The sequence below is a fragment of the Anabrus simplex genome, chromosome 3 (assembly GCF_040414725.1).
Source record: "Anabrus simplex isolate iqAnaSimp1 chromosome 3, ASM4041472v1, whole genome shotgun sequence".
NCBI classification, from domain to species: Eukaryota; Metazoa; Arthropoda; class Insecta; order Orthoptera; family Tettigoniidae; genus Anabrus; species Anabrus simplex.
This window is the reverse complement of record NC_090267.1, coordinates 520,365,167-520,380,486: the sequence shown is the minus strand read 5'-3', so window position 1 is coordinate 520,380,486 and position 15,320 is coordinate 520,365,167. Positions and strand designations below refer to the sequence as shown.

The 15,320-nt window shown below is 42.1% G+C and overlaps 1 protein-coding gene across 1 annotated transcript in view; it reads left to right on the top strand.

Annotated features, from left to right (window-relative positions):
• Window positions 1-7,949: 7,949 nt before the first annotated feature.
• Window positions 7,950-15,320, top strand: part of jeb (jelly belly) — a 283,696-nt gene continuing 276,325 nt past the window's right edge. Inside the window, exon 1 of the mRNA XM_067144696.2 lies at window positions 7,950-8,487. Within this exon, the coding sequence (XP_067000797.1) occupies window positions 8,028-8,487 (460 nt within the window). The 5' untranslated portion in view covers window positions 7,950-8,027. The remainder of the gene's footprint in view (window positions 8,488-15,320) is intronic.

Here is a 15,320-nt window from a genome sequence, read left to right as displayed (position 1 = left end):
ATCCCACATCATTCGCTCTTTTACGTGTTCAACAGAAACTATGTTGCGTTCAATGGTATTCCTTATGAACAGCCCAATCCCACACTCTGCACTTCTCCTTTTAAAAAGTACACTTTATAATTTCCTCCGTCTCCCTCAATATCTCCCCTCACTTGAACAGCATTTACTCCTAGCACATCCAGATGCATTCTGTTTGTTGACTCAGCCAGTTCTACTTTCTTTCTTCCATAAGCCCCATTAATATTGATAGCTCCCCATCGAACTCCATTTCTTTCCCCAAGTTGTTTCCAAGGAGTCCCTCGCCTGTCAAATGTGAGTGGGACTCCGTTACTCCCATAGGTCCGAGGCTTGCTTAAAATGTTCTGAGCTCGGTAAATTCATGAAGCAGGATGCTGTCCTACTCTCTCCTCTAACGGGTTAGGAACCATCGGATAACTATGATTTAAAAACTATTGTAATTTCTAGGAATAAATTAAGTATATACTCTAGCGAAGAATATCCACACACCAAGGAGAAATTGTGCTTGATTAACGAAGATTGGGCAGCGTGCTTATACAACTGAAAGGAAACGTTGATTCAAATTTCCCGCAAATCGCATTAGCGTGGCGCTAGTAGCGGCCCCATGGCGTTGAACACCAGGTTTGCTTTAAATACGGGCTGTACTGTGCGAGAGCGTTAGCTACCTGTGACTGTGAGTGGTCAAGAATGTCTTTACGAGCTCACTGCGGTTGAACGAGGCCGTATAATAGGGCTACTTGAAGGTGGCTGTTCCTTCCGCGCCATTGCAGAACAACTAGGCAGGAATGTCTCCAAAGCGCATGCGTGCTGCAACAGTGGTCACGAGAAGGTAGGCTCGCAGGAAGACGGCGCTCCGCACATGCCAGTGGCAGCACCGCGATGGAGGACCGCCATATTCGGCGCATGGCTGTGGCGCAGCGGACTGCGTCTGCAGCGGCAGTTGGCACCACTGTGACCCAACGAACTGTTCGAAATCCGTTACTTGAAGGACAGCTCCGAGCCATACGCCCTCCGGCGTGCATCCCGCTTACCTCAAAGCACCGCTGCCTGCGACTTCAGTGGTTTCAAGCGAGAGCTCATTGGAGGACAATGGAGGTCCGTTGTGTTTTCCGATGAAAGCCGGTTCTGCCTTGGTGTCAGTGATGGCCGTGTGTTGGTTAGAAGGAGGCCAGGTGAGCGGCTGCATTCCATCTGTCTGCGGCGTCAACACACTGGACCTACAGCGGGAATTCTGGTCTGGGGAGCTATTTCCTATTACAGCAGGAGCACTCTCGTGGTTATCCCACGCACCCTGACTGCAGGGATGTACGTCCGTCTGGTGATTCGACCTGTTATGCTGCCATTCGTTAACAGCATTCCCAGGGATGGCACGCCCCCATGTTGCCTTGGCCTGCTCGATTCCCCAATCGAGCACGTATAGACGACATTTCCAGCGTCATCCACAACCGGCATTAACCGTCCCTGTATTGACCGACCAAGTGCAACAGGCATGGAACTCCATCCCACAAGCTGACATCTGGCACCTGTACGACACAACGCATGCACGTTTGCACGCCTTCATTCAACAGTCAGGCGATTACACCGGACATTAATGGACCAGCGTGGCACATGTTTGATGACTTTCCTCGCGCGGGTATTAACCTGTATTCTTGTACATTTAATCAATCAAAATATGTTATATCCGTCCGTATTCTACATAATTTATTTCCTGGTGTTTTAATATTGTCTTAGCCAGTGTATTCTCACACTTTGTTGAACTAAAATTCGTAGCCCATATCCCTAGAATGTTTTAAATATTGAGTTGCTCGCTTGAAGAGCTAGAAGTTTGGATTTGTTGTTGTTATCACGAGATTTGTTATACTTTCTTCATTATTTATTGTTGTTATTTGTTCTACAATTGAAAATAGTAATAATAACTTACTGTGGCCACGAAGACAGCAGTTGGTAGCGCAGCATGAGCCCTGAAGCCCATTGCACCCTCTGAATAACATTCTGCTCCAACTGTTGCTTAACACAGAATGTATCACATGTAACATTTTCAATCTTATATAAAAGTCTGTAAAATTTTGAAAAATGGAGACATGTTAAAAATTTAAAAACTAGATATTGACAGCACACATGTTATTATAAATTACAATTATATTTTCATAACTAAAAAACTAATCTTTAGAATATATAACAGTTTGGGTTCCTTTTTCGTGTTCGACAGCTACACCTGAAAGGAAAAACATACCAAGTTTTTCATTTTCTTGTCATGTAGACATGCTACTTACAATGATGAAACATTGCACACCATCTGTCTCTGACGTTCGGCTCACAAATCACTCCACTGTTCAACAAGTGCTCTTTCTTCATTGCAAAATTCAGTGACACTTCAGGAATTAGTAATATTCCTGCTTGTGAGAGACACTTTCCTCTTGGAATTGAGCTCATCTGCAGTCTAAAGAGACTTCACTCCTGAATGTATTCAATACGCGAGTCATTGAAATGTAGTTTATGGCTTTAAAGCCCTTTAGGCTTGATGTACGTATTCTGCAATCGAGAGATTCATTTAGGAATGACACCAAAAATCAGGACATTTGAAAAATGTTCTCGAGAAAACCGGGAGGAATCAGAACTGAAGAGAAAATAAAACTGTTGTGAAGGAGCATCTCAGGAGATAGAACACTGGTGAAGACCATAGCTCAGGTCCCAATAGCGTTCCTCTGAGTGGAGATAATGGGCCCATACCCCCTTATTGGACTGTTCTGCACTTTATCAACACTTCAACGCATTTACTATCATTATTTTAAGATACTTTTGTGTCTTGCGAAAGTGCAGACTGTAAATCAGTGCGGAGATGTAGTACCAGAGATGCGATGCATGTTACACGTTTATTAATGTAGATGCACAGAAAAAGAAGAAGATCGCCCATTTAATATTCTTAACCTGCAAGAAGCTTTGCCTCGTGTCCCACAATTCCTCATACGGTAAGCACTTCGCAGCTAGGGAATTCCAGAGGGACATCAACGTCTGTCTTTAACCCCCTCTTGAAGCTTCCTTCAGTGTCCCCACTCCTATATGATCAGTAGTCTTTCTTGTAATGTTTCCTTTCCATGGAATCGCTTCGTTGTTGTTGTTGGATAATTATGTTTTATCTTTACTTCATTATCACACTGCTGTTTGCCTCCAGGATATTTCGAAATTGCGATGTATTTAATAATAATAATATATCCGGATGATGTGGCATTTCAGCACCAGATGGAAAGCTGCGACTCAACATACAATAGGTGCAGTAATAGCACTATCACCATCAATGGCCAGCCATTACAAAAGTCATGCAATAATGACAGCCACCTAAGCGTGGTCCAAGTGGGGCCCGAATGCCTGAAGTTGTTATGGAGATGGTCACTTTCTTGTACCACGTCAGAAATGAAGACGTGTGGCGCCGTCCACAAGTGGTAGGTGGATGTGCCTAATGGCGGACCTCATAGGAAACACAGAACGAGTTCATATGCTGAGAAAATGCCATTGTGGAGATGCGTCTGCTCCATCCCCTTCCTAACTTTGATAACTCCAATGATCATACTTCTTGGAAATAATGCAATAACTCTGCGTATCAGGTGAAGATATCTTTACCTTTATTTTTTTGAGTTAAGCTATTTAACTGACCCATTAGACTTTCTAACAGTAGCGGTTGTCATAGGCCATCACATTTAGTTTTGTACCGGCTCGAAGTTATTTTGCCTCCCTTTCTTCTTCTTACGTATTCACGTGAGCTGATGTCCACAAGACTGAAAAGCGAAATTCTCTTCTTGTAGCCGTTACGGAGAAATTCTACTTTCTTTAACTTTTTCTTAAGGACAGTTTTTGGATAGAAGTTGTGAAACTTTCAATGTTCGCGAATATCTCGTTAGGTGAAAATGTAACAAATAGAGAAGAACACACTTCCACTGTGTGTAGCCTATCCATCCACTTAATTCTAATGGACACTTGCACAAGTGGTAGCTGTCTCAAGATGAAATGAGCTTTGTACAGCACGAGCGATACATCATGGACAATGCGTTACGTAAAACATCGATACAAATACCTCATACAAACGAAACACGAGGACGCAATTAACATTTGGTGAGAGATCCTCGCGCACCCAATCACCTCCCAGCAACTGGCAGGTGTGCGATACTTCGTAGTGTCTCTTGTTTTCAGAATCCACTTCTTTGGCCTGTGAACTGTTTGTTCAATAACAACGACGACATCGCGGCATTGTCTGCATCTATCTTCAAAGACTTCAAATGTGACAGATTGTTTTGAGACCTCCTGACCTTGTGGTGCCTGTTATTCCTCAATAGTTGAAACCAAGAACACCAGCGTTCAAATGAAACGAGCTGACCGACTGTGCAGAAATTCTGTGAAGCAACTTTAAAATATTTTACGGCTGATCTGAATTACAAAGCAAAAATGTATGAACAGGAAAAAACTGTAATTTTATTAAAGGTTAAAGCATTTTCTTCGTTGAATTCTTTTATTTCAATTTGGTGTTTGTTAAATTAGTCCTGACATCACATTGTTCCTTTTTGTTCGTCCCAAAAACATTTTTAAGCTGTATCGTTCCTTATGACACGAATAAATACGTAAGTAAATAAATAAATTAATTAATAACGTATGGAAGAAAACCTAACTCGGAAGATGCCTTACACAGCTCATATCAACACTAATATTATAAAGAGGAAAAAAAATGTGTTTGTTTGTAACGAATAGACTCAAAAAATATTGAACCGGTTTTAAAACCTATAGAAAGCTACATTGCCAATGAGTAACATGGGCTGTATTTTATTTTTCAAAACAATTCGGGATTGGGGGGCAGGGGGGGAGATATAAAAATAATAGGCTAATATAGGCAAAATATCGAATTTGTCGTATAAGGACAAGACAAAGCTCAATTTAATTCTCTCGTCGCCATAAGACCTATCTGTGTCGGTGCGACGTAAAGCCCCTAGCAAAAAAAAAATTAATTCTCTTGACGCAAAGAACAAAACTCGGTAAGCCCTACGGGCCCGAAAACCATGTTTTAAGGCCGTAAAACCAACCGTTACGGAGATATTGGCACCACACTCCCCTTGCTCTAGGAATCGGATAAAAGAAATGAAATGCTGAAACCATGGCAACGTCAACTCTCTAGAGCAGCGAGATTATGTTTGTACGTTTGGGCATAGCTGCCAACCAAAATTAGTACACACAAGACTTAATATCTGTAAAACATATACTGTTGTGTAAGGCACTCATAGGACTCCTTTGGGCGGGGATGAAAATGGGGTGAAGTATAAAAATCTTATCCTACTTACTATATATAAAACTGGATATATGTGTGTGTATGTAAATGACACATCTCCTCCTAAACCACTGGAGCAATTTCAACCAAACTTGGTACACGTATTACTTACTATCGGGCGACGAGCACTGTGGGGGTCAGGGGGTTAGTTATAAAAATAATCGAGAATAGTTTCGAATTCATAGTTTTCGAGGTCGCTGAGTTGAAAAGTAATACTCCAGAATTTTTAAAGTCCAAGTTCAGCCCCCTTTTAGGTGGGGAGCGAATGGGGGGTGAGATATAGAAATAATTAAAAACAGTTTCAAATCCATAGATTTCAGGGTCTCTGAGGTGAATAGTAATACTCCGGATTTTTTACAGGTCCAAGTGTGGGAGGGGGGTTGAAGGAAGTGTGATATAAAAATAATCGAAAAACTATGTATAAACTATTATCTTCTTCTTCTTACTACATAAAATGGATTTATGTGTGTGCGTGGGGGTGTGTGTGTGTGTGGGTGGGTGTGTAAATGACACATCTCCTCCTAAATCACTGGCACAATTTCACCAAACTTGGTACACATGTCATTTAGTATCAGGAGACAATTCGCGTGGGGGTAAGTCACCCCTAGCACCCTTATCGGCAGGGGGCGAGGGGCTGGTATAAAAATAATCTACGATAGTATCGAATCCATAGTTTTCGTGGTCGCTGAAATGAATAGTGACACTCCGAATTTTTTAAGTTCATGTTCAGCCTCCTTTCAGGTGGGGGTGAGGGGGAGTGAGATATAAAAACAATCGAAAACAGTGTCAAATCTACAGTTTTCGTGGTCACTGAGATGAATGGTGACAATCCAGATGTTTTCTCTCTTATGGGCGGAGGGTGAGAGGGGGTCAATCTCATTGACAGTTGAAATCCTGTACATCGTATCTATAGTGCGACGGCTAAATACATATAGTTATCACTTATTAATGTTTGACAGGATCAAATACTTCCCAGTCGATACGAGCTTCCATAAGGACGAAGTTTTACTCGAAAAATTAAATCGTCTAAAACCTGAAATCAAACACATCTAAATAATTCTAAAACTACATAACGGATCGTAACATATCAATCTGCAAGTCAAAAAGGAATTATATAAAAATTCACTTCACACATAACTAATTGGTAATGCAAATCTTAAAGGGAAATATTCAGAAACTATCCGGGCAACGCCGGGTACTACAGCTAGTTGTCTATGTGTGATTCAGTGACATCGATTTTGCACACGATAAATTCTCCAGCTATGAAACACGATTTGATAAGTTAGAACTGAACATATCACATCCAGGTGAAGCGGCTTATTTCATGGTTTGTTTTACATTGTATGCACAACTGTTTGGAAACCTCAGAATTTTCTTAATGTAGATCACTCAGTATTTTATTTCCATTGTGTTTGTAACAATGAATTAATTAATTTTGTTATATTTAAGTTTAGAACTCTGTTATGTAAAAGAAAAATGTGAATATTATGGTCAGCATTCATCCTTCCTTCACTCATTACCATGTCCGCTCAGCATTTCCAAAAAATTGCAGCTGCGATGGCCTTCTTGTTTCCTCTAAAGACATATTGTAATGCGCATAGGTTGTCCAGCAGGGAACAGATAAGTAGAGTCTTGTTCAGCGCCACAGTCATACGAGGTGTCTGCGTTTGCTGGAAGGATCTCCCTCCCCATTTCTTCAGGATGGTCTTGCATCGAGGGACTCTTAAGTGGTTGAGGTACCTCCATACAGGTAAGGTAGGAGCATTAAAATAGTTGCTCCCTGTAAAGAGCTGGAATCAGAAGACGAGACATGTTGTGCTCTTGGAGAGGGGTGTTCGACGCCGCAGAGGCACTCTCTTTACCCAGCAAATTCAACACGTGGTTTGATTCACGTAGCTGTCAGATTGCATTCGAGAGATCGTGAGTTCGATTCCCAGTATGTTCACGCTAATGAAATGTGTCTTAATTAAGGCCACGGTCACTTTCTTTTTAGTCCTACCTCCGATTTATCATCTCCTCTACCTGTCGTAAGACGAGAATAGAGGAGCCTCCACGGGTCATTGAGCTGAGTCCTGCTATTGCTTCCACTTATTTGTAGCAGGCTCATTACTTCTATCCGACCTCCCTTGGTCAACTATTGTTCTTTTCCGACCCCGACGGTATTAGGGTGCGAGGGCTAGACAGTGTATACCTTCAGTTTTCAAAGTGTCGGATCCCTTCCATTAGTTCTAGTTGCTCTTAAAAACAATCATCACCATCGCCTCGTCACTTTAAGACCTGTCTGTGCGGCTGAAGAGTAAGACATAAATAAATAAATAAATAAATAAATAAATAAATAAATAAATAAATAAATAAATAAATAAATACAAGCAACGCCATAAACTTTGAGAATAAGACAGTTAACAAGAGATTGAGCGCAGACCACCCTGAGCAGCATTCGAACCTATGATCCTTTAATACAAAGCTTTAATATTTTAAGGAGATCATAAAATGAGTGAAGCAACAAGTTCTGTCGGCCACGAGGAGAAATCAATGTATGTGACGACGCCTGCGTGGTACGCCAGGGAGAGGGAAGGGCGTGTTGAATCCGGGCTCAGTCTGGCAGCGTGTGGGCGTCGTGCTAGGGCACACGAGCCTGGGAGAGACATGGGCGCACGTGGGGCACACTGAGTCCGCTCTACCGCTTGCCCGCACTCACACTATGGCAGCATTGTTAGCCTTCATGTCGCTCCTGCTGGCTGTCTTACGCTGTAGCGACGGCTCCCTCCTGCTGGCCAGCGCTGTCGGGAGGGTGTCGTCCTCGTCGTCGGCGCCGCAACACCACCTGCGGGAGCACCAGTACCGACAGCCGCAGCGTCGCATGCACCTGGAGGACGAAGAAGACGAGGAAGACGCCGAAATGGCGGCGGCGGAGCGCTGGCTCTTGTACGAGACGGCCCCCAACGGAGGAGTGGTTGACCTGGACGGTATACCACCTCCGCCGCCCGGTCCCTTCCACCCTCCACCCCCAGTGCATCGCCTGCCGCCCCCCTGGAGTAAGCGCGCTGACCAGAGCTCCTCGGATTCTCACGGTGGCACTCCCGAGGTGCCAAAGGCCATCGCCAGCCAGATGATGTTACGGTCCACCCGAGGCAACAGGCAGTACGATGTACCCCAGATTGGTGAGTACCAACTTATTCACGTTAAAAATAACAATCTGCCCTTTGTATTTCGGACGTGACGTCCGTCTTTTTAACCAAGTCTTATATAAAGATTGTGGGCGGTTTAAAACTTACGTAATAACATTTACTGACTCGTGCCTTGACAGTTGGAGCATTATTAATAGGGCGAATGAGATCGGTAAATTGATCCTCGACCGCCCAAGGTTGTTCTAAACATAACTGAAATCACCTGTTAGAATTCCTGAGGCTAAGTATAGATGTACTGTCATGGTCTTCGCCCAGCTATTGATGTTTGTACACAAAGTGGTGCGAGTTATTTATAGCACAAACAAATTGTATTCCGCCATGTTCCATGCACAGGAAGATCAAAAATTGTCATTTCACTTAGCGAGATCTTCAGTGAACATCAGTTTGCTATGCGTGTTCAGTCTCCCACGTCTTGTTAGACACAAGCGAGGTGCTTTTGCCCATGAACCAAAGAAAAACTGTAATTCGGACTTGGTGTTTGTTTTGAAAGTTGTAATACATTTTGACGAACGGGCATGTCACGTTGTAAGAATTAGATAATGTTGACAGTTGTTTACTTCCATGTTTCAAATCAGTCTAATAATCTAATATCTCAACTAGTTAATGTTATATTTACAACAAGAAAGAAATAATATTTCATATCTAATCGAATTTAATCTCTGCAAGGAAGGGTAAACTAAAAATTTAATTTCATATCTAATCGAGTACTTTCTTGTTATCATTGATGGCCTTATGCCGTGTTAAGAAAACAAGGTGACCCTCTTTACTGTGCTCTGCGTCTCGACTCTACACGAGGAAGACTTAGGGCTTAATGTAGGAGTTTTGAACTTCAAATCAGCATTAAGAATAATTTGGAGGACTTTCACGGAGATGGTCAATTGTTGTAGAGGTACACAGAAGTGAACTGGACTGTTGTAGACACTGCATAGCCTGTAGAGTGGAGAATTTTTGTCAGCGGTTGATCTGACTTTTTTATTCTGTAATGTGACATTCGTCCTCACATTACAGTGGGGCACGTGAAAGCTCGAGAGGTATAAAAACTCTGGGTTGTCAATCAGATAATTTAGAGTTTTCTACAAAAACATCATGTCATCCTCTGTTCCAAGTTCTTTCTATGTGGAAAAATACAGATGTTTTTGATAACGTTAAGTCATATTGAAAGATTTAGATATTTTTGAAAAGGTCAAAAGTTTCCCCACAGAACAAAAAGTGGGAGACCAATGACCTTAGGTTACACCCCTTACAGCAGAAACCATCGTCAGGACATCTTAGTCCATGCTCTATTTACTTCAAGGTCATGAAAGTCCCAAAATCTACGCCGTTTATTTCTTCTACAGTTTCTCAATCTGCAGTCCTAAATAGCAAGCGCGATGATGTGGAACAATATTGACTTCTTTCTTTCAAATTTCAGTCAAAGAAATCCTCTATGTACGAGGATATTTTCATCCACAGTGCTCTCCTCTTCTTCTCTTACCTTCAATTTTGTATCAGTGACGACAATATACTGACCTGGAAGCTCAAGAAAACACTCTCGCAGAGCAATGACGCAACAACCACCGCAAGAAGTTGAAAACATCCATCTGCCCCGTACTTCATTCTCATGACGTTAGCCTGGAAAACAAAGATTCTCTCGTCGAGTTTTGATCAAGTTATTGTCATAAGCTGAATTTATTCTCGAGGTCCTATTTCGTAGCTCTCAATAAAAAATCCTTAATTTCTCACTAAGTTTGACAACAGGTTCAGTATCTACTGGACTACACTCAGTTAGTTGACACAATGTGAATCCTGGTTCCACTGGCGAGAATTCCTTTAAATATTCCGACTGGTTATTGTTTGTCTCTTTGTTTGGTTTTCTTGTGACAATGAACCACACCTAACTTCCATTCTCACTTACATCATGTCTATCATGACACTGAATTTCTATTTTCAAATGTCACCAATTTCGATCTTCGATCTGCAGCCTGTCAGTGAGGGAAACATTCAGACTAAATTAGACCCTTGTGTACATGACGAATGCTGCTTTTATAACTTATCACTTCTAGGATCTGATTTGGAAAGTTTATGGTAGAAGACCATGGACGCTGTTCGGGTGTCATGGGGGTGGGAGCGAAGGTACCCCTGCTCCATTATGTCAGGATGTAATGTTGATTTCGGTGTCCGGCCACTTCTTTGAAGTTCGTTTTCCTCAGTTAATTTGCATTTCGAAATATTAACTTTCTTAAGAAACATTTCTTAAAGGAATTTGCTTGAATATTGTCGACGTTTCGAGGATCTTGGAGAGAACTAGACACAAGTCGCGTTGATCAATCAGAGGCAACAAGACGCCGAGACAGCAGCTACGACTGTACAATACATCGTGAAACCTGCTACTGTATGGTACAGCCAATACCCTGGGAACTCGCCACCACATTAGCACAGACCTCTGGCTCAACCCCAAAGACATTACCGACCTACGGTCATGCAAGTATGCTTGCGCCTTGCAATACGAACCCATAGCCAGTAGGCAGCAGTGATCGGTCTTTAAATGTTAACACCAAACCAAACCAAACCCCATGGCACTAAACCCCCTGAAGGGCCTTGGCCTGCCAAGCGACCACTGCTCAGCCCGAAGGCCTGCAGATTACGAGGTGTCGTGTGGTTAGCACGACGAATTTTCTTCTCGTTATTCTTGGCTTTCTAGACCGGGGCCGCTATCTCACCGTCACATAGCTCCTCTATTCTAATCACGTAGGCTGAGTGGACCCCGAGCCAGCCCTCAGGTCCACGTAAAAATCCCTGACCTGGCCGGGAATCGAACCCGGAGCCTCCGGGTAAGAGGCAGGCACGCTACCTCGACACCACGGGGCCGGCTTAGATGTTAAAAGCTTAGGGAAAAATTGCTAAATATCGCATATATTCCATTTTGGCGAGCTACATCACGTACGAGTGTTAAGGTATTAGCCACAGTTAAGAATTGTTGGTAATTCTAAGACATTGAAGGCAATTTGAAACTTAAACCTTGAAATTTTCGTCAACAAAAGGAAACGGAAAACAATTCTTGCAATACAGGGATAATATTGACAACCGTTGTAGGAGACGAGTGTGCAGATATATTCCTTCAATATGAACAGTGAAGAAATCACAATGGAATATTTTGTGGCATTGTTCTGAATGAAGCGTTTGTATTAACTTTCTTAGATACATTTCTGGAGGTTTGAAGGAAGGAATTTGCTTTAATATTGTCCACGTCTCTAGGATCTTTAATGCTCCAATTATGTGGTATCTTGGAGAGGATACACCGAACTTAACTGGATTCCTTTATGGTCTAAGTTTACTAAACGAGGATTAGGTATCTATTTTGTGTAAAAGATAAATTTTGATTCCAGAATATCTCCAAATAATGTTTACTCCGAAGGCACAATAATTAAAGAGTTAGGACATCGTCAGCGATACAAGTGGTGTATCCTGTCTTGATAATTGTTCCTTTTAATATTTTTCCGAATGGGGGGGGGGCTGCAAAAATTATGTATGGCTTCTTCGAAACCATTAATGGTACGTAATTAATTTCATTTTGCATATAGTCGTAGTGTGATAAGTAATTTAATCTAAGAAAAAAATGTTACTTCTTAACAAATATTATTTTCAGAACATTTTGTGAAAATTTCAATCCTCAGAAGTGAACCGGAGTCTAATTGCGACTTTAATACATATTTAGTTCATAATAAGGTGTTGTTCTTCATATACTTTAAATAAACGTTTGAAACTTATTGTTTACGCAATTAATTTGCTCTATAGCTATAATATGGAATATGCTAAATTAAAAATTCCGAAAGTTAAGTATTTAAAACACATGCGTATTTTGGGTTCATAATCTAGACGTTAATTATCATCGTGAGTAATAAACACCTCTTGGTGTGTTGGGGTCTCCTCAACCTCTGCAAGCTCCAAGACGTCTAATTAACAATTACGAAAACACACTAGCCGCCCTCTATTGAGCTAGAAAGCACTGAGAGCCGAGACTGTCGGCTTAATACGTTTACAGTTGATTTTTTGCTCTATTTTATCTTTTTTTACGTGAAAATTTTTATCCTACCGCTTTTTCATTTTCCTCACATGTATGCACAATATCATGTAAGATATCACACTGAAAGTTTCGCGTTGAATGAACTGATAGTCCGAGGGTAATAGTACGTGTCTGGTTACTCTACTTGCCGTCTTCCAGCCCAAGACATCAAAACTAGAAGACATGTGAACCAAAAACCAGCTGATTTAAATAGTATGAGATTTAAAAATACCAATAATATATTAACCCATTTACTAAATGGAAAGAATACGTATGACGACAGTAAGTATATCGTTTACACTGTGTGGACCAGAATGAGATAAAACTGTAGGAGGTGGAATTGAAGACGCATCCTAGTGTCAAGGAGAGTGTCCTATTCTCCGTTACCAGTCACAATGACCACCGCGTTCCAGAGTCTGGGCATCATTAACAAGTTTAACGTCGAGCAGCGAAGTCTTTGAACTACTTCATCTAAGAGTAGGAGTATATACAACACTTATGTCGTCTGCAGTAACTGCCAAAGCTTGATATCGTTTTAAATGCGTTCTGAAAAAGATACTTTAACAGTTGTGACTGGTAACGAATTTAATTATTTATAAAGAATTAAATCAGGGACACAGAGAAGGCCTAAAAGTCTCCAATTGTTAAAATGATCAGCATAGAGATGACTGGACACTTCATATGATATTTCCTATTTAAGAAATGGAATGAATTGTCCTCTGTTATTGCGAACACTTCCCGCAGAAATGGCACAGCAATTGTTTTCTGGAGAACGTTTTCACTTGAACTTTAATATTATTTGCCGCTGCTGCGAGAGAGTTGCCTGTTGCATTTCATGCGCCCGAACAGAGCCTAGCAATTAGTGAACCACAATTTGACTGTTATATTTGTCGCTACACAGTGGATCAATAGAGGGTTGGTCCTCGTGATGAATGACCGAGTGCTAACCTGCTGAGTCAGCTGCACTTGCAGAATGTTCTGAACCCACGTCAATTCCCACACTGTGGTAACCCGGTTCGAGTCCCGATATTTCACCATCAGAATGTCGGGGGGAGGGGGGGGGGGTAGGAGACCCACGTGCCAAAAGCCTGGATTAGATTCCAAACCTGTCCGATGTGTTCATATCGAGTGATTCATCCATTGGATGGAGACGTTAATCCTTGGTGTTATTCGGCAGGAGTAGGCTACCTGCAGGAACTGGAGTTAATCTCCTCGCCACTCTGAAATAAAAAGGTTTCGTTCCTCCCTGCAGGGGGAGGAGGGCCTCTTAGGCAATGACGCCGTCTCTCAGGCCGGGAGATTTGTTTCACTGAAGGAGATGTTCGGAGAAGGTAAGGGGGTTGGCGCCCATGGCCACCCCTCCTCTGCTCAATTTGCCGGTCGGAGCACAGAGCTGTTGGACCACGGAATAGCCGTGGCCACTTGAGAGCCGAGATCCACTTTGCATCCACTGATGCTCCTCCCTATGTCATCATTATCATCATATCGCATCGAGATGCGCAAGTCGCCTATGGGTATCAAAAGAAAGACCTCGGGCACGCCCGACACTAAATGTCATACGATAAAATATAAGTTAAAATGGGCCATAGGAATTAAATGAAGTCGTTAATATATGTAAACAAAGGGTTATTCATTATTTTAAGATTTCAAAGAAAAATATTTAATGCGTCTTGTAATTGCACGCGAGCTTAGAGTTGATGCCGTCCTGGTCAGAACATCCAAATGTTATCATCAACTCATCACATGGAAATTCAGTTACGAATGTCCGTTCCCTGACAAGAATGATTGGTCTCTGATAAGCTTTCCAAAAATAACATGAACTCAAGCGCTCAGGTGCTGTTTCTTAGCGACATCAATGCATCCTGGTGTTTACTTGACTCACCTAATTTATCAAGTCAACAATCACGTGGAGTGTCTGAGCTACCGTACAGGTATTCTACTTTCTCTCTTGTGAATCATCTGACGTTGTGGTGTTTGTAAATTTCTGTGGGAATGTGAGGATTGATACAGGAGCCACACATGAGTCACGGTGTAAAGTGGCCTGCAGGCCAATTAAATCTAACCTACCACTCAACGCACATTACGTTAGTCACTCGCAATGACGCAAAAACGCTCTTCAACATAACTCAGTCACAATGACGAGAAACTTACAATCACCACTCAGACGTATTCATTGTGGAACTGTATGCCTTTCGGTGTTCAGTCTGCAACCCTCAGTGAATCCTGTTTTTGTTCAAAAAGCTCTGTGACCTCGTTTAATTTCACACCTGATTTCTTTTTTTATTGGTTTTACAAGTTGCTGAGCGAATTCCCTCGGTACACTTGATACGATATTATTAACTGAATGTTTGGAAGCACCACCCTCCATATCATTACACCGCCTCATCCGCTATATTGACCGCATTTTGCCGTCAGCAACTACACAATGAAAGAGGTCGGGCAGTGGGCCCGTGTACCTTACTGCACACATGCGGAAACTGATGCAATGATTGCAATTGACCTCGACTACTTCTAATATAATCGCCATTTATTTTCTATCAATAAATGGTAAATGCGAAGAAAAACATTTACTGTCATTCTGCTAGAACTGATAATACCCCCGCTAAAACTCCTGCTGGAAATATTTCGAGCTGATTGCGACTTGTGCATGTGTGAGAATGGAGCCCTACCTGAAATGAACACCCAGCCCCTGAGCCGTTGCAATTAACCAACAAAGGTTAAAACCTCCGACCCAACTTGGAATCAAACCCGCGACTCTCTGGGC